We start from the raw sequence: 23133 nt of genomic DNA, 5'->3' as shown, positions 1-23133 counted from the left end.
TTGGTCAACCTGGCCCTGAACACCACCAGGGACTGAGTGTTCACAACCTCCCTGGGCAACCCATTCCAGTGCCTCACCACCTTTACAGTAAATAACTTCTTCCTTGTATTCAATCTAAACTTCCCCTGTTTAAGTTTTAACCCACTACCCCTTGTCCTATCACTACAGTCCCTAATGAAGAGTCCATCCCCAGTATCCCTATATCCCCCCTTCAGATACTGGAAGGCTGCTATGAGGTCTCCACGCAGCCTTCTGTTCTTGAAACATGTCAGATAACTTCTGCATTCCTGGCTGAGAAAGGCATTGGGATGTATTGTGCCTGGTTTCCACTTCACCAGAGCGAGTGACAAACATGCAGATATTAACAGGAAATTTTTTAAAAAGGCCTTTATTGATTTCATGCTCAAGACATCCATAAAACAATCACTGCTTTAATTCAAACAACTGTAGATTTGACTTAGGAAAATATAAATATGCCTCACTATGTCACAGTATTTGTAAGAAAATAAACTTAATCACTTGGTAACTTGGCTTTAATAATATGCACTTACTTTCAAAGAAGATTGCAAAGAGTACATTAACCAGGAAAAGGGAGAATAACTGATCATTTATCACTTTAACCATCATTAAACTTACTTTTTTGAGCTAGCTACCAACTTTAGAGAGTATGTAAAATGTAGGAATATCAACATCACCGACGTAGCCCCAAAAGACAAAATCAAGACCCTTAAAAGGCACTTCTAGTTTCTGCTTCAAGAAAGTATTTCTAGTGGTGGCAAAATTCTTCACAAATAGAAGCTATACCTGAATATCCGTTTGTTACTGGAACATATAATTCTATCATTTCAACATTAAATGTTAATGCTTTATATCAAATCTGTGGCATTAACTTTCTGTTGGTTCAAACCTTCTGAATCAACAAGCAGACATTTTTATTTCTGCAAGCAGAAACACTGCAGCACCACTGTTTCAGGCTGCTTTATCAGTTAACTGTGATTTGCAAGGCAAAAATCTTTACAATGGCACTTTCATAAGGCATCACCCAATTACAGACTGCCAATCATTTACAAGGAGTTTAATTCTGAATTTTCTATTATATTTTCATACTATTCAGGTAAATCATTGACAAAACCTCATTTTTTATTTATTCATTTATGCTAGAGTGATAACTAAATAAATTGACTTCCAGATTAAGCACAGAGCAACTATTAATCTTCATTAATAATGCTCATGTAAGGGAAATTAATATAACAGACTAAGAAGCATCCTTTTAAATAGCTACAAACTGTTTCATCACTGGACATAACCATAATATGATGGTCTTTGGAAATTTCCAAGCAAGTTATGGTTCCATGAGCTAGCAGTGAATGAAAAGATGGGAGTCTCACAATTTAATTTGTTTGTTCTTAATTCACAATCTGTTTTCTGGAATAAACCTTTATGGGTCAGGTAGCTTACTCTCAGAATGTCTTCAGTAGCCATAAATCATGACACCCATACTAAGGGAAATTAAGATACAGTCATTAGTATTAGCTGTCAGGTTGGCCCATAGCATTTATTTCTTCCTTAAAATCATGCATATTGTCCAGCCATCAGATACCTCAGCTTATACAATATAAAAATCTAGTGTAATTACATTTCTGTTATTAAAAACTGCTATTCCAGTTTATAATCAAATCTCCACCCAAAACCATATCCTGATTTTTCATCACTGGCTGCATTAAAATACACTTTCAGAAGTAAAGTTCCTTAGTGAGCATAGAGACCACACAGGGAATCTGCTTCTTCTCACTGAAGCGTGGATCATCAGACTGTGATTCAAAATTGGTGGCAACCACATAGTTGACCCGTGTGAGGATCTGCATGATCTCAAGTTGTTTTCCATGCTCATTTAGCACAGAGCACAGAGACTGCACAAACCAGGAGCCTCTTCCAGGATTCCTCCAGGAGTAATAACCTTACAGGAAAGACAGACAAGAAAGTACATGGGGTTATTTTTCCTCTTTTTTTTTTTCTTACTATATTGAAGATATGAAATGTCAGAGAATATCTGAAGAATGGAATGGCAGAGAATATGTCTAATTTGTATGAAAGACTGGGCAAAGAGTGATAATGCACACACAGAAAGATTAAATCCTATCACTTGTGTCATACATCCCACTTCATTAAACAGGAGAATAATGTGTATTAGCCCTCCTAACCTCATACTACTAAAGTACCGATCCATATTTTTGCATTTGGGAAACTGCCCTGCCCATGGCAAGGGAGTTGGAAGTAGGTGATCTTAAGGTCCTTTCCCAACCCAAACCATCCTATGGTTCTATGCTTTTCCTCTCCAAGTTTCATGCTGTAACTATTTCTCTTCCTGCCTCAATCAAGTATTCAACACACTCACTAAACTGGGACATGGAAGGGCATGATTCCCAAAAAATTGTATTGTCTCCTCCACTTGGAATGTCTGCATCTTCTCACCTCAGATTGGGGCTTTCTCCTGTTTCCATGACAGCTAGTGTAAAAGGAAGGGCATACAACACAGTGGCCTAACATACAGTAGGCCTTAATGTTTTGTCCATCGATGTACAATATGTTATGAATGAAGGTCAGTTCAGCATCAAATCAATATGAGTGATGAGTTGTTAGGCTTCTACTCCCACCCTGACCTGCTTTTCTTTACCTGGCACTGTGGAATATGCAAATAGAAAATCTGCTTCTACTGGAATTTTGTATCTTGGATTGGCATCTGTCTCCAGAGTGTCATTTGCAGGTCCAGAGTCAGTTTGTATGCCTTCATCAAATTCAGAGCCTCTGCATGCCTGAAAGCAGTGAAGGCAAAGAGAACTTGTCCAATAAGGTGAAACAAGGTGTTATAAAACTGAGTATTCATTAACATTTTTTAATGTCTACGGTTTTAAACAGCACTTTGCATGTACTAGAAGGAGAAATTAAATTCCATGGGACGTCTCATTGTCCAGTGATAAAATTACTAGCCTGCCCATTTTAAAATATACATCCCTGAAGGGAGGGAATAGCGTTGCAGGCTCTGGATTTCAGTGGATTGTCAAAGTGCCAAGTCAGCATTAGTTTACTATATAAGATTATTATATATAATAGTCAGCAATTAACAAGTGTAATTAGCAAGTAATTAACATATGCAATGTATAACCACATTCTGTACTCAGCTGTTTGCACAGGAGGCAGTTTTGCAGCTCATGTATTACCAAGCACAAAGAGACACCACGTACAAAATTACAGCTACAATATATTCTTTACATCTGTGAATGCTGTATATAAATTATCTCTTAAAAACAAACCAATCTCCCAACTTCTATCAACACAGTTTTTCACGAATCCACCACTACAATTCAGTAAGTTAACACATATTGCAGGAGCAAACAACCAACATAGCATGTTTTCCCCACTGCAGCAGTAGGATACTGTATTTACCTTAGGGCTATTACCTGAATGAAGAATAATTTGGGTTTGCCTATAAGGCTTTTACACTTGTCTCCTCTGAATAGTGCAGTCAAACTCTTGATAGCCATGGGTCCATCAGTGCCATAGATGAGGCCTTCTTCTCCATGGCTCAGAAGGATACAGGCAAAACAAGCGGCATCACTGTGATTCTCCTCAGCAGCTACAAATCAAATACTTCTTAGCCAAAAGGAAGCAGCAGTCTAAATAAAAATTATATTTAGCAAACACATTTCTCTGAGACTAAATATACACTGGGCCTCTACTGGAAGGCACAAGAGGGAATGGATAAAGATGACACATACCACTTTTTAGTACTGTGATGTGTATCTTGAATACATAAATGCATCCTTCACTTGACTCCAAGTCTAGCCCACTGGAGTCAACAGGCTGGACTCTATCTATTACAAGGCTCTTCACTTAATACAAAGGACAGATGCTTCAGATTCCTAATATAACAAGAAAACTGCATTTCTGAATTGATGTTGGAAGAAGACGTGGGGAATTAAGTCTAATCCATTCAGAAACCAAATCCTTCTATACAGAAAATAGCATGTAACAGGGCTCAAGCTGTTCTGACTTGAGCAGGGGGTAGACTTGGTGACTTCCAAAGGTCTTTTCCACTCTAAATTATTCTATGATTCTAATTTTTTACCTTGCTTCAGTAATTTTTCCATATCACCCCGGCTTCGGTCATTGTATGTGCAAACCTCAAACCCCAAGTTCTGAAAACTCTTAGCTAAATCTCCAGCATCTTTATCAGTGCCATTGCGTGTGCCCATTCCTGCCAGGAAACAAAGAATATGGTTGACTGCACATTACACAATTCAAAATTAATCACATGCTCAAAGGTACACTTTTAGGTTTATGCTTAATAAAACTAACCAGTGTCGTGGTGACATGATTTTAAAACAATCCTTTTAACAACATTCTCAGCACTGAGAACAAACTGTGAGGTTTGTTTTAATGCAAGGTTCAGTGTTAACACAGATCTTATCCTGAAAAATGTTGGCATGTCTCCAGCATCTTGCAACACTGGACCACTATGGATGATTCTGTCTCCTTTTGGTTATGCAGTGTAACTGAGAAACAGTGGAAAAGAGCCCCTATAATACCCACCTAAAAGAAACTGATATAAATTATTTGGAATAAACACTTGATTTAGTGTGTGTGCCAAGTATATAGGAAAAAAACCTATAAGTTGACTATAACACAAATATCTGTTTCGAAACTGTACGTGGTCTGCAAAGTTAAATGCAGGAGTGTGGACAGGAGCACAGCTACAGCTTTTAGCTTTTGTAGGTCATAGCTGTAGCTCGGGGACAGAGGAGTTATAATATGGGCTGCAGATGCCAAAGTTCAAACTTTAACAACCCAGTCTTAACCTCTGGGACAAAGGGTTAGTTTGAAGTTGGTAGAGCAAGGTGACATGCTCTTTGAAACAGGAGCTGCAAAGAGCTGCTTTAATATGAGAAAAGAACAGGAATAAATTGTAGGAATGTTTCTCAAAAAAGACAAATATAATCATTAAAATTCCATGTCCTAAAAATAAAATGCTTACTGATTAATTAAAGTATAAGGATTCTAAGGTCTGTAATGACTATCATCAGAAGAGCAATACCTGTTTTGTCTTCAAAATTTTTGTTGTTTATAATAATACATTTGCCAACTTTCTTGTAGTCCATATTATACTGGAATGTGGGTGTAACAATTCGGTACTGATTACTGAGAGAGGACTTTGGCTGTTCTTCTTCTCCATTCTTCTTTTTCCTAGGTGAACCAAATGGAACCACTGTTAGGGCCCAGTCACATGCGGTGTGCCTATTTACCTTAATTCAAATCATCCAGGCAGCCCTACCCAATGTTTTTTCTTCTCTGATGTTTGTTTTCTTCCTTCATATTTTAAATAGAGGCACAAAGATCTTGTGATTTCTATGAAGCAATTACTGTATGCGGTTGGATTCTGATGATGGTAAAGTGACTCTAGAATGAACTGCAGCCAACAGTAACATATGCAGATCCTGACCCACAGATAAAACAAATACCTAAATATGAAGTCAGGCTGGTGATAGCCTTTTGCAAACTATGGTTCTGGACACATTTTACTTTTACTATAAATAATTCATGGAAGGACAGAAAAATCTCCCTTTATAACTATTTCAAATACAAGAAGATTACCCGATGGAGTGATAGGATTTGTTTACTAAATCATCATCACCCGTAAGTTCTCTGAAGATAAGGCCAAGCATTAGGCAGTTTCTACTGACAAAGGTCATAGATGTGGACAGGCCATGCATTAGTTTGATCTGACAAACAGCAGTCTGATCCTATGCAAAAAAACCAAGCATATTTGAGTGTAATTATCAATACCTGAACCTCACTTAAAACCAAACAGGAAATTCACAACAAAACAAAACAAGCATTTATAGTTCTCTCTTAATGACTACGTACTGACCTTTCTGCTATGTGCATGAGTCTTAGATTGGATTAGAAAGAGATGCAAAAGGATAGCACAGATATTACTCACCAATTTATTCTAAACAAAGTATTAAGAACAAACCATTGCAGCCAGCATGTGCATCTCAAGTATAAGCACAAAGAACTCAGCAGTACTTGCTTTTAGAGGTGGACATTCTGGTCCAAGCAGGTGGCTTCAGATATTGGTAAGATTTCCTCCAGCAGAACTGAAGCCAGTGAGAGCCTATGAAGGGTCTGATTCAGCCTCAGAACTATGAACAAACTTTGGAGCAAGTCCAGTTAGAAACAATGCTCAGAGAAGGCCAGAAGAGGTTATCAGAACCTCTCTTATTTGGTCCAGCATCCTGCTTCCAATAGTATTTATTGATGATGTCTGAGAGCAAAACATAACCTATTTTCACAGCACAAATAACTGTATAATACAGTTTGTTCTTAACAAAACTAGATGTTCCCCATAATCTCAATTAATTTAAGTACTTTCACTATTCCCACTCTTATATCTTTCTAAAGAATTACTAACCTATTTGGTTCAATAATAGCCTGTACACATGAGATCGCTGCCAACTGATTAAATGTTTTTAGTAATCTACTCTCTTACCTTCCTGATTTAACAATTGCTGTCTTTTAGCATAAGTGCCCCCTTTTCTGTTACTAAAGGACAAACCTATTTGGAAACTATAGCAAACCCTGTCTGGATGATTCATTGTGTTTAAATGCTAATACAATTCAATTTTACAACAGCTTCTTATTTTTGAGTGTCATCATGTTGTATTATAAAGGGCCAAATTAAATAGCTGCACCTGGCAGGCTTTCTCTATACTCTTTCTACATGTGACCATCCTAATATCCTCTCCTCTCCTAAGCTTCTCTTAGAGACGACAAAACAAGATATTGAATTAAACTTACTTGAGGATTCCGTCTGATACTCTGGTACATTCTTTTCCTGGCAAATGACAAGTATTGGTATTCTCTTTGCACACTGCTTCTTGAGGGCTCTGGGAGCCATAATTAAATATGCTTTGCCTCAAGAAAAGATTTTAACCTTTATAAAGAAATATCCACAACTGTATGATGTTAATATTACATTTGACTTTCAAAGAGATCTTGGATTCTTATTTTAGCCTAAAATTCCCCCTGGTCCTACATCATTTAGACAGCTCTTTGGCAAAGAGAGAAAAAGTAATTTCAGAACAACAAATAACCATTCAGGTCGATGAAGAGGCTAATTTCCTCAGTCCACACTGGAATCAGGTTTCTGCAGATCTATCTGGCTTCAGTGATTTCCTGAACAAAGCTATGCCTAACAGAGGCTGTTACAGACAATAGTATATTTTCAAGGGGTTTGTACACAAACTTCTGTTTATGTCCAACCCAGGAGCAGTTGTGAACACTTGGGACAGATCCACATGAGCAGTACTGTATCATGTTTGCACTGTCTGCTCTCCTAAAATGCTGGAAGTGATCTAATTCTAGTCCAGAAATCATGCAGCCACGTTACCCCATAAAAAGCCTCAACGTAAACAGAAGCTAGGCTAAGGGGCACATTAACATAGCCAAACAACTTCTCTGAAATCACCTCACTTCTGAGTTCAATAGTTTGCACTCATTCACGCAGAAATACTGGGGAGTTTCAGGGATGTGACTATTGCTGCTGCTATTCCCAAAGTACACAAATTAGATTCTGCACAAAGTAGAACCTTTATCCCGCTCAATGTCAAGTGTACAGACAACCCTCATCAGTAGTACACATTCCCCATTCCTTTATAGAGGATAGTACGGTTTTGTTCTAATGATTCCTTCCAAGCTGAACAGGCTAACAAGATACTAATCAACCAGAGCATGCATTGTAGGGCTATGCCCATCATTTCTTTACTGGCAGACAACAAACAGTTCCAGGAATCTTTTAGTATCTAGCCAAACTGAATAAATAAGGAAGCAAAGGCTGTGGAGTATAAATATCCTGAGCCTGAAGTCCAGGGAGAAATTGTTTTTTGAAGATTCTATTTTCTGTGCCAACATGGAGCAATATGGGAATTGCCTGACTTGACTTGCACTGAACTGACAGCATAAGTCAACTCTTCAGTTTCAACAAGCTAAATCAGACTTTGTAATAATGACTAATAAACATGTAATACTGAGTCCTTAAGGGGAATGCCCTCTCAGTGACAGGTTGTTTTATGACTGAAAGCCTCAAGCTTCCTAGATAAATTTTTGTTTCCTAAGCTTTGAACTAGACACATGCTAAATGTTTACTACTGTAGTTCTTACTAACCCTTCTAATCAATGTGTTTTCTGACGGGGTTTTCACAGGTTAGTTATGTGCTGTTATAAAACGTTTTAAGCTATTTTCCCTCAGTTTTATCTCATTCTGCTTCTCTGACATCCAGTGTCTTTAATGTTCCTCTTTTGGGATTCAAACTTGTCCAGACTAAATAGAAACTTGAATTTTAAGACTGTTTACTCTTTCTTCAGCTTTTAATTACAACTGTGCCATAATTTCTCACTCTGCTAGTGGTCACTGATTTTTCCCTGAGACAGAAATACTGTTCTGGCCAGTGCTCTCACATACTTCATGTTCTCTCCCTCCAATCAAGGGTTCAGCAAAACTGAAACTCCACCCTGGCACCCTGAGAGCTTGACACATTTTCACCCTTCATTTGTTCCTAAATCTAGGCTTTAGGTTTGACAACTGAAAGCAACGTCTCTTAGAAGCTGAGATTTCCTCTCTTTTGGCCTCCTTTCTACTGCAATCTTCCTGCATTTTCTTTGCTATCATGTATTAATATGACGTACCAACAGAGTAAGAATCCATGTGCAGGACAATGGCTTCCTTGAACGTTGCAGCCTCTTATCATCTCTCCCACCTGCTACAGCTAGGCTCCTGGGCTCAGGTATACCAGTCCTCCAGAGTGTTTCAGTGAAAACCAGATGCTTAACTTCTATTGTAGTGTGATACATTTCCACAGGGAGAGTCTTCACTTTCCATCACATCATATAATATCAGTTGTGTAGTCTGGTATTCCCTAATTTGCTCAAGGTGTAAAGGCCAGTGACTGTAAAAGACCCTTCTGCTATAAGAAAGCTGGTCTGCTTTAACTATGTGGACTCCCCTTGGAACAGCACCAGCACAACACAAGGAAAGCTCTCAAGAACTGTTAACACCACTTCATTTACTAAACCTCAGCATTAAGAATGATTAAAAATAGGATGATAATAATTGACAGCAAACAGAACTCTTCTGAAAACATGAGCTGCTTGGCCTAAGAAGCAATGTGACACCAGCACACAGAAAGAAGAAACAGCTCTCCCTGGAGAAGAAGTCACTTCAGTAGCCTTATGGACAGAGAATTAGATGAACAGAGCCGAGTTTCACAATCACTGTTTCCCAGTCACATGATGGAAAGAGCTTTCTGCTTGCTTTTTTCCCTATTTGTTCACTTTTCTAAGAGGAAATTAATGTGTTAATTAAAATGAACTCTAAACAGTATTACAGAGGGATATCCTGGCTTTGAAAACAGCTTTAGTCCCCTTCTCTTCCAGGAAAGTTGGGGACTTTTGTTGCTGTAAGATGATGTAAAATAAAAAATGTCAAATAATCTGTGTAAACAGATTAAAAATTGTCTACAATAATGATACTATTCAATTTCAGGAAGTTGACTTCAGAGGTAAGTGGGAAAGGCTAAACTAATTACGTTCATTTCTATTTGAGGTACACACACACCAGAGAACAACTTCAGTAGGCTTGGGCTTTACTTGACAGTGAATATCACAAAACATTGTGACAGTTTTTTACTCTGTCATGCTTCTTTAATACAATATGTATCAGTTTTGAATGACTGATAACAGGTTTCTGTTAAAAAGAAAATTTGCCTTAAAAAACGTGCTACCTTTACAGAACACACCATCTCAGGAGCCTTTCTGAAGTCCCCACGCTTTTTAGCATCTTCTCAGGTAATCAACCAACATCCACCAGAACTTTCATACACATAACGTTGTGGGATGCAACAGATCTTAAAAATGCAATGCTCTTTATTCCATTACAAACAACTCACATCTTTCCTGCATGGCTTTTACATTTGGGGACCTGTTTAAAAGCTTCATTTGAATAAATTCCCCATCAAATTACAATACTGTGGAGTAAGTGAATGTAATACATTAGTTTTAAGACCTCTGAAGACACTTAAGTAGCCTATATTGCTGATTAATTTGATGCAGTTTGTGTGGTTCTATGCTGCTATTTCTGTCTGAAAAATCCCACTTCTGCCATTACTGCATGCACAGTATAAATGATATTTGTGACTGCTGCCCATCACAAAGCACCACCAAACTATGTGTAGTACAACTGAGTGTGCCAGAGACTACTTCAGAGTTATTCTTCCAAAAGAAATTAACAATCAGAATTCATAAATTAGACAAATCAAGGCTCAATATTTTGTGTGTTTCCACCTTAAGCTCAGTAATTAGTGGCTATTCATACGGCTGATGCTTTCTGATGATCATACATTAATATGTCTTACTCCTACATAACCTTGTCGGCAAACTACCAGTGTTAATACTTTTATCCAGTCTAATTTCATCGTATTTAGTACACCTCTAATTACTGTACACTCTCCCCTCTTTGAATTTTTTTCTCTTGAAACCTATTGGCAATAACAAGCCAAAGACACTTGTAAAACATGACTAGAGCTTTTTAGATCTTAAGTTCTTTAAGGCAGATTCTTGTCAGATCCGTTTTGGTAGACTGTCACACGGATTTAGAGCTGCATGCAAATAATAGATTATCCTGTTGCCTCTTCCCATTAATATTTCATCATATTGGTAGAGCAGCAACATTTCTGGACAAGAAGAATGTGTTACAACTTGAATAGTCTTTTATAAAAATTAATATTCCTTTACTGTTAAAAATCAGAAAGTGTAAATTACACAGGATAAGGACTAACCATAAGGGCTGGACCAAACAGAATCATTGAATGATTTGAGTTGGAAGTGACCTTAAAGCTCATCCAGTTCCAACCCCTTGCTGTGGGCAGGGGCACCTTCTGCTAGACCAGGTTGACTCCTAGCCCCATCCAGCCTGGCCTTGAACACTGCCAGGGATGGGGCAGCTACAACTTCCTGTGAAAACTCTAAGGAATGTTTTACTACATTTGCTGCACTTAAACATGGATAAATACTAAAACTGTATTGCGGTGCATTTGATGGTGTGATCCTGGGTCACATGCCAAGAAGGTATCATGCTAGAATACTAAGTGAAGCCAGCAATAAACACTAACAGGAGCCACTGCAGAAGATACTGTCCTCTGGGAGATGTCAACTGTTTCCAATCTGTTACACACTATGGGTTCAGAAACCTTTTCTTCTCAATACATTCCAATGGCAGATGCAATTTCCATTTCTCTCTTTTCAGGCAGATAACACCTTACCAAGAACTCTTTTGAAAGCAGTTAAATATAATCATGAACCAAAAAAATACACACTATCCCTCACAATCTTTATTTAAACAAAGGTTACTTGGGCTTCCAAAGTATGTGCCAGTAGAGAAACTTAAAACCAGCTTAATATCTGAAGGGAAAATCTCCTCAGGAAAAAGTGACAATACTAATTATGTAGGAGGAAGTTCAAGTAAATACTGCATGCTTTCACTTTCCCTACTGAAAGTATCAGCAAATGACTGCCGACTTTGACAGAGTAGTACAAACAAAATATCTGTTGTTTAGAGGGCTATTTTTAAATATGCCCCAGATAAATGTTGAAAGAAAATGTTTTAAAAATTCTAATATTAAAGTCAGAATCTCTTCAACATAGTAGAAAGTCTTCATTTAGAAGAGAGAAGAAAAATGGTCCTACAAAACTGAACAGAAAAGTCCCCCCAAAAGCACCTGCACATTACTTCACCTATACTGCTAACTAACTATGGCAAAGAGATGTCTTATACAAAAGGCATGAACAATGACAGCTGCAATTTAGAACAGCAAACATAAACAGCACAATACAAAAAAACCCCAAAACCCTGGAACACTAAAATACAAACCCAATCAAATGGTACTAGATTGCTGTTCCCTCTAATAACCTTGTTTTGCCTGTTAAAGTAATTCTAAATTATAGTGAAACATGCTAAACAGAGAATATTGGAGTCTAAAGTTCATATTCACCAATGACACATAAAGTCTATGCAACCCTTTCACCTCCATGTACTACTCTGCTGAAGTGCCTAAGCCTTGGAAGTTTCTTCTTGGAAAGGGGTAGGATAAAGAGAAATGGCAAGTGTGTTTGCTCAAACATCACAGCCCTGAAGGAACACACCCTGCTTTCAGCCTGGGAGCAGCCCTACTAAAAGCAACAGGACTAGTCAGGCAGTAAAATAAACCCCGTTTGCACTGCTCTCAAGATCAGGGCCATAGTAATTATTTAGCTTCCAGCTTCTTTTTGAACTGCCAATTAGTGCATGGCTTCTTAGGACATCTTTGGAATTAGATGTTCCGCTGCTTAAACGAAGCCAGTTTAAAAGTGACCAAAGGCAAAGCCTTTTCCCTGACTGACCCTGAAACTAGGAAGCTAATGAAGACTGCACCTCTTGTTTCTTTGGAAACTGAGGTTCCAAGCCCTCCTTATAACTGTAAACACACTAATTTTGAAAGGAAAATATTGCTGTAGCAGTCTTGAAAGAAAGGAGTTAGATAAACAATGTGATTATTTCCTTGAACTTATAAAGATAATAATGGAGCTGTGAGGTACCCAAGCTATCATTAACAAATTCTTTGCTCAAGACAGGGCTGAGTTCATTCATCCAATAAAATAGTATCATATTAAAAGTCTATTTTTATTCTTACTATGACATACCTAGCAGTACTGTTACAGATTTTGTACAAAAATTGCAAATTAAAATGCTTTATTTTTTTTTTCAAGAAATGCTGGCATTTTCCTACGTTTCCTGTAGCATGCTGCATCACCTCCAGCAATAGAACACAAGCTATAAAAGTAGTTATTAAAGTATAGCTCAATTAAATTGATGAACAAGTTAATTAAACAAACCAAAATGCTCAGCTGGGGGGATTATGTTCTGTTATCTGCTAAGAGCCACTTGGTTGTGCTCTTCTAGGTGGAGACCTGAGTGTGAATCCTGATTCTGCTATTGAATAGCTTTAGCAAAGTAACTCAGTATCTCTTGGTTTTAGCTTATCCATTATGAAATGAAGCCTAAACAAACTTATTTCATAAAAGAACTGCAGATCTCATGGCTTCTTTCCAGGGGGGATAGCAGTATAGAGTAAACTAGAGAATGAATATAAAATCCACTGTTTTGTACATACCTACTATGTTCACATCCAGAGCATGGGAGGTAGCTTACTGCCATCTGCCTCCTGAGTGGTTGAAACAAAGGCACTCTTATTGTTCACTACAGAGGTTTACAGTGGATCTCAGTTCAGACACAAATTCCTATCTTTGGTTACTGCACATTAGCTTCCCTGAAGAGATAAAACTGCTCATGCCTACACATGTTTATTTAAATTGAACTGAAAAAATGACAGGGTAGCAGTTCACAGAACATAGCATTTCCCCAAAGTATATATATATAGCCCGAAAGGCCTCTGAGACCTTGGCTTAACAGTCAAGATACCACAGCTTATCACACTGTAGTTACTCACCTGCACTACAGCAATGGCTATCAGTATGTTCCTTTGAAACCATAATCTAAAGTGTGCTAGCTTGAATCACAACAAGGCTTCACCTACCACAAAGCTTCACAACTGCAACAGTCTCAGAGATGAACAAAATCAGCTAGTGAGCTGCAAGATGCTAACTGCAGTAACTGACTCACCAAAGTATGAGCACACTTTTCATCTGATCTCTTGCAAACCAAGTCACAAACCCTTATTCAGTAGTTTCTACAAACCTGCAGCTTCTGTTTAATCTACAGAATGTCTTTTAGATTTAGACTCAACTTCTTTTTTAAACATCCATGTATGGATCCATTTATGAATTCTTTGCTTACAAAAGCCTCCTGATTTTCCATCACCTATATATTTGTATAATATACCACATATTCATACTACCTACAATAACAGCAACTTATCTTTCAACTTTCATTTAGAGAAACTAAATGCATTTTAAATCCCTCATTGTAAGCTACTCTTACAGCTTTTTTGTCCCTTCTCCAAGTTGGAGGGAGACTCTTCTCTAAGAACTTGGAAAGCAAATAAACCCAGTCCAGGGCAACTGTAAACTCACTCTGTAATGAAAAGAGCAAAGCTCTTTGGAAGAGTAAGCTTCAGACTACAACTTCTGACATAGTTTGTATATTTTATATCTGTATCTTTGGAGTTCTGATAGTTACATCTGTCTCCTTCTTCTAAGCACGTTTAAATGATGGTCTTCACATAATTCAAATCACAACCATGGCTGCAATTTTATTATATACAAATGAAGCAGAGGAAGAACACTGGGGCTGAGCCAGCTACACTTTGTAAACAGAGTTTCAACACAGACTATTACATCTAATATTGTCCACATTTTGCAACCCTTAAAAAAGAAACAAGCAGCAGTATCCTAGTCTTTGTGCACATATTTCATGTATCATTTACAGCTTACATAACAATCCTGAGGTGTGACACCTGCAGCAGAGAAAACGACACCAGTAAAGTTTTCAATTCTCAACCATCAGTTTGTAATTAATCTTCAGCTTCCCAATTAGCTGTGTGATACTTGCTGTGCAGGGCTCATAATATTGTATGTGAGATAATATTCAACTAACAAAGAAAAGGTAAAGCTTTACAAATAAAGCATATTGCTTGCTGAAAGGTTTTCTCCTTATTTCTAGAAAACCTGCACGTACATACCTGCCATGGGTGTTCTGGAAACTGAAATCCTACGCAGTATAATGAGCACAGGCAACTGCCAGTTCGGGAGGGGAGGGGGGGAAGAAAAGGTGAAGCCTCTCTTATCTATCATAGGTACTAAGAGCAATTAACAGGTACATAGATTGCTATACGGAATGCTTGGAAAATGACAAAAAAAACCCCAACCAATCCTCCCCTCCCAAATCCTGTTTCTCAGAGAACTCTCTGGCCAGGACTGGCAGTTGCACGTCACTACAGTTATAATTAGCTGATATAAACACTGACACTAAAATTCTCAGGGTATTCATTCATGAGCTTTCCAAACAGGTGGCAGAGAAGGAAGGAGATCAGTAACATTCTACAGTACCTTGGCTCATCATCAAATGGTACTCCACACTGCATCTGCAAACAGCTTCAGCTTGTCCTCAAGAACAAGTCTAATCCTCTGTGCTAATGCTAGGAGCCCACCATGCTCAGGGTTACATTGGAGAGAGAAACAGGATGGATGCTCTCTGTGTTCAGGCCCAAACATTCGCATGTGTCAGCAGTGGGTCACGCTGGACTTTTCTATGGGGCTATTCAAACCCTCACAGCCATCACCCTGCAAGCTGAGGTCATGCAGGCCTGATCTACCTTTGCTGACAAGTGGAAAACACTCCTGTTGCTCTGATTCTATCGCTGTTCCTATGTAAGAGTGTAGGAAAACACAGCTCATCCTGAGAGTAAGGTGGGACAGCAGACTTCATTTTGTAGTATGTCTGTCTTCTTTACCTTAAAATGAGATACACCATTATTATTCTGATATTATCACACTGAATATTTCTAAGAAAATGCTGCAAATTAACACGCAGAGTTTCCAAAACTTCTTTGTATTCTGATTCACAGATCCATTTCCTATGTATTTATTATTTAACAGGTTTGGTTTATTATAAATCCAGTTTAATTTGGTTTTGAATCTTTTGAAAGCTTAAAAATTACACTACATAATAGCTTTCCTCCAAATTTTGTATGATAGCCCAGAGTTTGCTGCAATGAGGGGAATAAATTCCTACACTAAGAGAAAATTAGGATACTTGACTCACTGTTTTGATTGCTACGGATACAGTTCATTGATAACCCAATGTTTGTCATGCTTTATGAGATAAAAGCCTCTAAGGAGACTGCAAACAAACATTGACTGTGAATTAGTGAGTTCTTACACTTTAGACGGGATACTGGGGAATCTCCTATGTGGCACATCCAGTAAATGTCCCAGGTAAAGTACAAGCCCTGACCAGATTTTCACTAATTAATACTCCTGCACTGTTTTCCAGAAGTTGAGTTCCAGACCTAACAAATAAACCAATTTCCTCAAGTCAAGTCTGTTTTGCCCCAGACAGTAATCTCTCCATTTCCTTATTTCAACCAATGAGCCTTTTGCTGTATTTTTTTCTCCCTGTCCAGTTGGAGAGGGGAGTGACAGAGTGGGATTGTTGGGTACCTAGCATCCAGGCCCAGTGTTTTCAAATGGCAAAAAAAATAGGCAATGGACAACTCAGGAAAACGTGTGCATCTTCATCACTGTGAAACTGTTCTTCATAAAATTCTACCTGCAAAGGAGCTTCTTACAAACCAAATAAAAGTAGGCTGTTGGTAATCAAAAGTGGATAGAAGCTATCCCCCTCAAAAGACAGAAGAACAACAGAAGAACAAAGCTGACACAAAGACAACTTGCCACACTTGTTACAGCTCCAAAGCTGAGGTTCAGCTGAGGCTGAACCTCAATAATGAATATTTATTCATTGAAGGACATGGCTATTTATTTTGAGAAATACACCTGTACTGAGACAAGGGACATGAAGTTGAAGTAGAGAGCTTTGGTAACATCCGTGCTTCCCTACTTTGCTGTCCTGTAACCAAAATAAATACCATACAAATGAAAAGAAACCTTTATATCTGTAAATCTTTTTGATCTGAATGCTAGTTTACAAACATGGTAGGTACCATAACTATTGAACTGTTATAACTATTGCACTACTGAAGGCAAGATGCACACTGATGTTTCCAGCAAGCTTTCAGATTCATTAAAATGAAAAGTCTCAAACTTTATAGTGGCCTGAGTTGGCAGAAATAAATAGAGATATTTTGGGTTTGCAGTGTTAAACAGATGAAGTACTCTTGGTGACTATATGTTAGTGTACCCTATGCACTTCTCAAATTCCTTAGTGGGATTTTCTTACAATATATTTCATGTTTCTGCATTAAGGACAGTACAGTCACACAGTTTCAATTTTAACTAGGCATTAGTAAGAATTCATAAATATATATTTAAATTATGTTTTCTGCTTCCAGATGAGAGAGGAATATTGCCCATAAAACAAAACATTAGGGCTGCAGTAGGTAAAAGTACCAGAGGACAAATGGTTCTATACAATTAAATCAGAATAAAACTGGTACCTATCCTACCAATAACCACCCTCTTCTGCGTTGTACTTCTTCACTGAAGCCCACAAACAGTCATGACTATTGACAGCACGAGTCTAGCTTGGGAATTTTCAGATGCAGCTTTAAAAGAAAAAGAAAATACAACTTTCATTAGGAAATCTCTGCTATACTTAATATGGTGGAACCACAATTCTGTTTCATGCAACGTTATGTTTTCTGGATGCTAAAACAGGCTTGCTGCTATCAATCCCCAACACCAGCCAGTCCCACTGCTGTGCCTGGCAAAATCTTGGAGCAGATTCTCCTGGAAGGCATGCTAAGGCACATGAAAAACAAGGTGCTTGGTGACAGCCAGCATGGCTTCACTACGGGGAAATCCTGCCTGATCAATTCGGTGGCCTTCTATGATGGGGTACAGAACTGATGGACAGGGGTGGAGCAGCTGACGTCATCTACTTGGACTTGTGCAAAGTGTTGGACACTGTCCCGCATGACATCCTTGTCTCTAAACTGGAGAGACATCAATTTGATGGATGGACCACTCGGTGGATAAAGAACTGGCTGGAGGGCCTCACACAAAGAGTTGTGGTCAATGGCTCAATGTCCATCTGGAGACCAGTAACGAGTGGTGTCCCACAGGGATTGGTGTTGGGACCGGTCTTGTTCAATATCTTTGTCAGCAACATGGACAGTGGGATTGAGTGCACCCTCAGTAAGTTTGCTGATGACACCAAGCTGTGTGGTTCAGTTGTGTCGTGGTTTAAACTCCCACCAAAGCTGGAGGGAAGGAATGCCATCCAGAAGGACCTTGACACGCTTGTGAGGTGGGCTGATGCCAACCTCATGAAGTTCAACCATGCCAAGTGCAAGGTCCTACACCTGGGTCGGAGCAACCCCAGGCACAGCTACAGGTTGGGCAGAGAAGAGATTCAGAGCAGCCCTGTGGAGAAGGACTTGGGGGCGCTGGTTGATGAGAAAATGAACATGAACCGGCTGCAGTGTGCGCTTGCAGCCCAGAAAGCCAACTGTATGCTGGGCTGCATCAAAAGGAGCGTGACCAGCAGGATGAAGGAAGTGATCCTGTCCCTCTACTCTGCTCTCATGAGACCTCACTTGGAGTATTGTGTGTAGTTCTGGTGTCCTCAACATAAAAACGACATGGAACTGTTAGAACAAGTCCAGAGGAGGGCACAAGGATGATCACGGGACTGGAGCACCTCTCGTATGAAGACAGGCTGAGAAAGTTGGGGCTGTTCAGCCTGGAGAAGAGAAGGCTGCATGGAGACCTCATAGCAGCCTTCCAGTATCTGAAGGGGGCCTATAGGGATGCTGGGGAGGGACTCTTCATTAGGGACTGTAGTGATAGGACAAGTGGTAATGAGTGAAAACTTAAGCAGGGGAAGTTTAGATTTGCTATAAGGAGGAAGCTCTTTACTGTAAGGGTGGTGAAGCACTAGAATGGGTTGTCCAAGGAAATTGTGAATGCTCCATCCTTGGCGGTGTTCAAGGCCAGGTTGGACGAGGCCTTGGGTGCCATGGTTTAGTGTGAGGTGTCCCTGCCCATGGCAGGGGGGTTGGAACTTGATGATCTTAAGGTCCTTTCCAGCCCTAACTATTCTATGGTTCTATGACACCAAATGAAGCTATCATTCTGTGAAGAAGTGTGTGACTATTTTTAAAGCCTTAAAGCACAACAGGAGCACACAGAGCACAGAAAAGAAAAAAATCTATGGGAAAATTTATATTTGTTTCTATCACATAAAGACTTAAAATACATATTTGAAATCCTCAGCTCAATCTTCATTTAACCACGTTCTGAAATGTGGTTGTGCATAAGCTTGCCACAGTGCTTTCTTAAACAGAACTTTTTTGCTCAAATGCAACTTACCCTAATTTCTGCTCACTTCTTTTTTTGCAATAAACAAAATTGATACCCTCCTGCCATCTAGTGGCCACAAACCCCCCGAACCAAACACCACCGGCAGATGTTCATTCAAAACTTACTTCTTTCAACTCCTTTCCCCACCAACACTAAATACTATTACTTTTTCAAAGCAAAGGAAATACGTACAAGTTAATTCCCCTTAATTGCGGTGCAGCCAGAAGAACCTATCCGCTCCATGGCTTGTTCTGAGCCTCGCAGCCTCCATGCTAAAGTAGGCCCACACTCCTCTGAGAGAAATGTGCTGCAATGAGTAAGATTCTCACCTATTTCTACTTACTGCTCTCAGAAGATGAACCTCCAGTCACAGCCAGAGAATGGTAATTAACCATTTCAAAGCCTTGCAGAAAGACCATCAGTTTCCACTAGCTTCCAATTCCGAGCTGTGAAGCTGGTGGAAACTGCTGGCCTTTCTGTGAGGGTTTGAATTTAGTTTCTCACTGTTCTGCGTTTCTTTTTTAAGACAAAACTTAAGCTGAATCTTCCAAGTTACCTTGTATTTCATCTAAACAATTTTTTACTTCTAAAGAAAAATGTTTCAAACTTATCTTCAAGGAGTTCCTAAAAGATGAATGCCTCAAACTGATGATGCAAAGTCAAATTATTTGGAAAATGCCTTATAGAAAAAAGTGATAGAAATGCTGATTATTGCCTTTTCTTCAGGAATGATTAACTTTGAGTTGCCTAATTTAATAGCAGTATTAGCATATAACCTCTTATAAAGAAGACCAATTCAGATATTAAAACACACATTCTATAAAGTTTAAGAGTCCTTTTGAAAATACTTGGTAAGATTTAAAACCAAATGTACATTATCTATTTTGCATGACATAAATCTGTTAAAATTAATAATACACACATCATAAAACATATTTAAGGAATGAGAAAATGAGACAGAGAAAGTAAAGTGGCTTTCTTAACAGCACATCAAAAGTCTTCTAACACTAAAGCATCTTCACTTCTTGCAGATTTGTTATCCCTATTAGACTCATATAATAAGCAGCAAAAATGAAATTATATTCTCCATGTACTTTCTCTGAATCTTACTGTTTACTTGAATGTGCATGTCCAATAGTGATAAAAATCAAAACCTCTTTGTAAATACCAGAGTCTTCGTAGTAAATACCACTGATAAAATCCTTCTAAATCTATGAAGTTCACAGTGTTAAGCAGTAATTTCATAGAATCACAGAATGATCTGGGTTGGAAAGGGCCTTAAAGACCATTTAGCTCCAACTCCCCTACCACAGGCAGGGACACCTTCCACTAGGGCAGGCTGCTTCAAGCCCCGTCCAGCCTGTTCTTGAACACTGCCAGGGCTGGGGCATTTCCTCACATTCAACAGTATTTGTACATTCTGCACGTTCATTCTTCATCTTTCACATTTTCAGTCACATTTATCTAGCGTTTTCAGGAGTACAGACAAGCAGTACGTAATTTTTGCTTCCTATACAATTAATGAAAAAAAACTTATACTTCAGTGAGACGACTATGTTTTAAAATAAAAGGCTTTTTAATTTATTCTGTAATGGGTTACATCTCTAGACTCTGTGAGGCTTCTTTGTGCTACAACCTAGATGGCACATCCAGGCTTTAAACTAACTTAAATAGTCAGCAGGGGATTCCAGTGATGCAGGAGATTAGCTGAGCTGAATGCAGTAAAACAGATAATTAATGGCGTATTTAATTCCCAGCTCCACCAAAGGGCAGTGTTTAAGATGAGGGACTATAATTGAGGCTAAATGAACTAAGTGATCTCTTGACTACCAAATAAAGCTTATGGGAGATACTATAAGGTACAGAGCTATACATTAAACCTACACAGTATAAACCTAGCTCCCTATCTAAACCACCGATGACATTGTGGACATGGCAAACTGAACACCAAAATCCCATTGGGGGCTAGTATGAGAGCTGATATAATAACAGGAATTAATGTAGTAACTTACTTCGAAAAAAGTGAGAATCTGCTACTTCTGTCTGGCCTTGCATCACATACATCTTCACGATCTTCATCACCTCCATCTTCTGTAGAGTGATCAACATGCTGATTCCCCGACATCTACAGATGAAAGTACAAGAATCTTAAGTGTCCCTCAACGAATACTATCATTTTAGAAATACTTTTATAAACCAGTTAAACCAGATACACATGAGGTTGTCAGTTATACTGTATACTTCATCAAGTAAAAGTGGCCATAGATTTCCGGCCATGTATTAACATGACATTGCACATGCCTAGCTGCCTGTTTACGCTTACCAAAAGTGACTTCTCTCATACATACCACTCTCAAAAATGCAAGTAAGAACAAAAGTAAAAATGATTTTATGGTAAAAGATCTTATGACTAACTCCCAGAAATTTTTTCCGTGGTCTGGAAAGAACTATGTTGGGAAGAAAGCAAAGACAACTAACATCAAAACAGTTGTTAACAGCAATTCTACCTAGTACTAAGACACCCAGAGAGCTCCTGTTGTTTCATTTGCACACAGTCAAATGTGTGTAAGAGAAAAAGCCCGGTATTATCCTCTCTGGATGGAATCTTAGGTTTTCATTTCTCTGTTTATACCAACACTAAATAGTTAATATATGTGTAGACCTGTTAGGCAGAAAAAAAGTTGTGTTTCTTGGAAATTAACAGGTATTTTCATTACATAAAACATTCTTACACAACTTGCTATATTTCAACCAGTGGGGACTTTTTGACTGTTACTCCAGTAAGTCTGGAACATCTTCACTCATCTCAAAAGCAACACAGGGCACTGCTAAACAAGGCTAAGCTGGCCTAATGACTTCTTCCTGATGAAAAAACAGTCTGTTTCCTCTTCTTCCATGTATTCTGTTGCCCACTAAGGAAGTATATTTAGATCACTGATCCAGCAGAAAAGTACAGGGAGTTATTTTTCTGATGGGGGCAATGATCTGCACCAGCTCAGCACAGGGTGAGAAAGCAATGTGGGACCTCATGCACACGGTGGGATGTGCTGAGCCACCTTGTCCAACTCCAGCCCTGGGCTTCAGGAAGAAAAGCAGCGATTTCTGGTTCTCCCCCATACTCAGGCAGATTAAAATTGCCTTTATAACAGAACAGTTTACATCTAGCTTGAAAACCATCCTGCTGACCCTGCCAGGCCCAGCTGCTACATAGCTGCCAGCACCACCCCAGCCAGGTTCTGGGCCATTAATGGAGGTTCCACAGAGTAACAGCACTTCACAAAATCTAGATTCTGCTTTGTCAAACTAATGCGCTTTTTTATTCTCTTTTAAAAGACAAGAATCAAGGAGCTCACAGGCCGCAGGTAGGCAGTGAAGCAGCGAGGCGCACGGGTGGCTGCCCCAGGATAGCAGCTCCAAAGCAAGGCAGGCGAGCGCAGGACACCAGCTCCTCCAACTACCAACTACACACACCCCAGCTCCCACCGCGACTACTCCTGCCCTCGGCCGGGAAACGGCGGTGTAAGCACCGCGGCCGTCCCAAGTGTGCGGTGCCGAAGGAGAGCCCCTTCCTCCCACCTCCCCGCACCTGGGCGCCAAAGAGCAGGGAGCAGCGGGCCCCGAGGCTGCGCAGCAGCGGCCAGGAGCGGAACAGGCGCCGGGCAGCGGGAGAGCGGCAAAGGGGAAGGCGGGAGAGCGGCAAGCCGGGCCGGGGGCTCAGGGGAGCGGAGCAGGGTGCCTCAGGCCAGCAGGCAGCGCGGCCGGCAGGTCGCGGAGGGGCAGGCGGCTGGGAAAGGGCCGGGGCTTGCCTTGGCGCGGGCGTCCGGCGAGGCAGAGGGGAATCGAAAGTGGCGGGGTGGTTCCCCGCAAACCGGCAGTGGGGCGGGTTCTGCCGGCCCGGGCCTGCCCCGAAAGGGCCGCGTCTTCCGCCTACTGTTAGGGGGGACTGTGAGGCGGACCGCGGGGCGGTGGGGAGGGTGCCCCTGGCCCTCCTCGCTCTGCTGGTAATGACGGCTTCATCACAGCAGAAAGGAAATTGCCCTTTTC

The 23133-nt window shown here is 39.8% G+C and overlaps 1 protein-coding gene across 1 annotated transcript; it reads right to left on the bottom strand.

Moving 5' to 3' along the window:
- Positions 1-359: 359 nt before the first annotated feature.
- Positions 360-21240, bottom strand: CASP7 (caspase 7). Its single transcript, XM_061372746.1, has 6 exons — positions 21102-21240; positions 5093-5241; positions 4127-4255; positions 3459-3634; positions 2675-2813; positions 360-1957 (listed from the first exon to the last, which is right to left on the bottom strand). The coding sequence occupies exons 1-6, from the start codon at positions 21212-21214 to the stop codon at positions 1734-1736; spliced, it is 930 nt and encodes a 309-aa protein (XP_061228730.1). The 5' UTR covers positions 21215-21240; the 3' UTR covers positions 360-1733.
- Between the last annotated feature and the right edge of the window lie 1893 nt (positions 21241-23133).

This window comes from Neopsephotus bourkii, unplaced genomic scaffold, assembly GCF_033783945.1.
Source record: "Neopsephotus bourkii isolate Nb327-2 ecotype Australia unplaced genomic scaffold, CSIRO-AGI_Nbou_v1 NB_1615, whole genome shotgun sequence".
Lineage (NCBI taxonomy): Eukaryota > Metazoa > Chordata > Aves > Psittaciformes > Psittacidae > Neopsephotus > Neopsephotus bourkii.
This window is presented reverse-complemented; position numbering and strand designations above follow the sequence as displayed.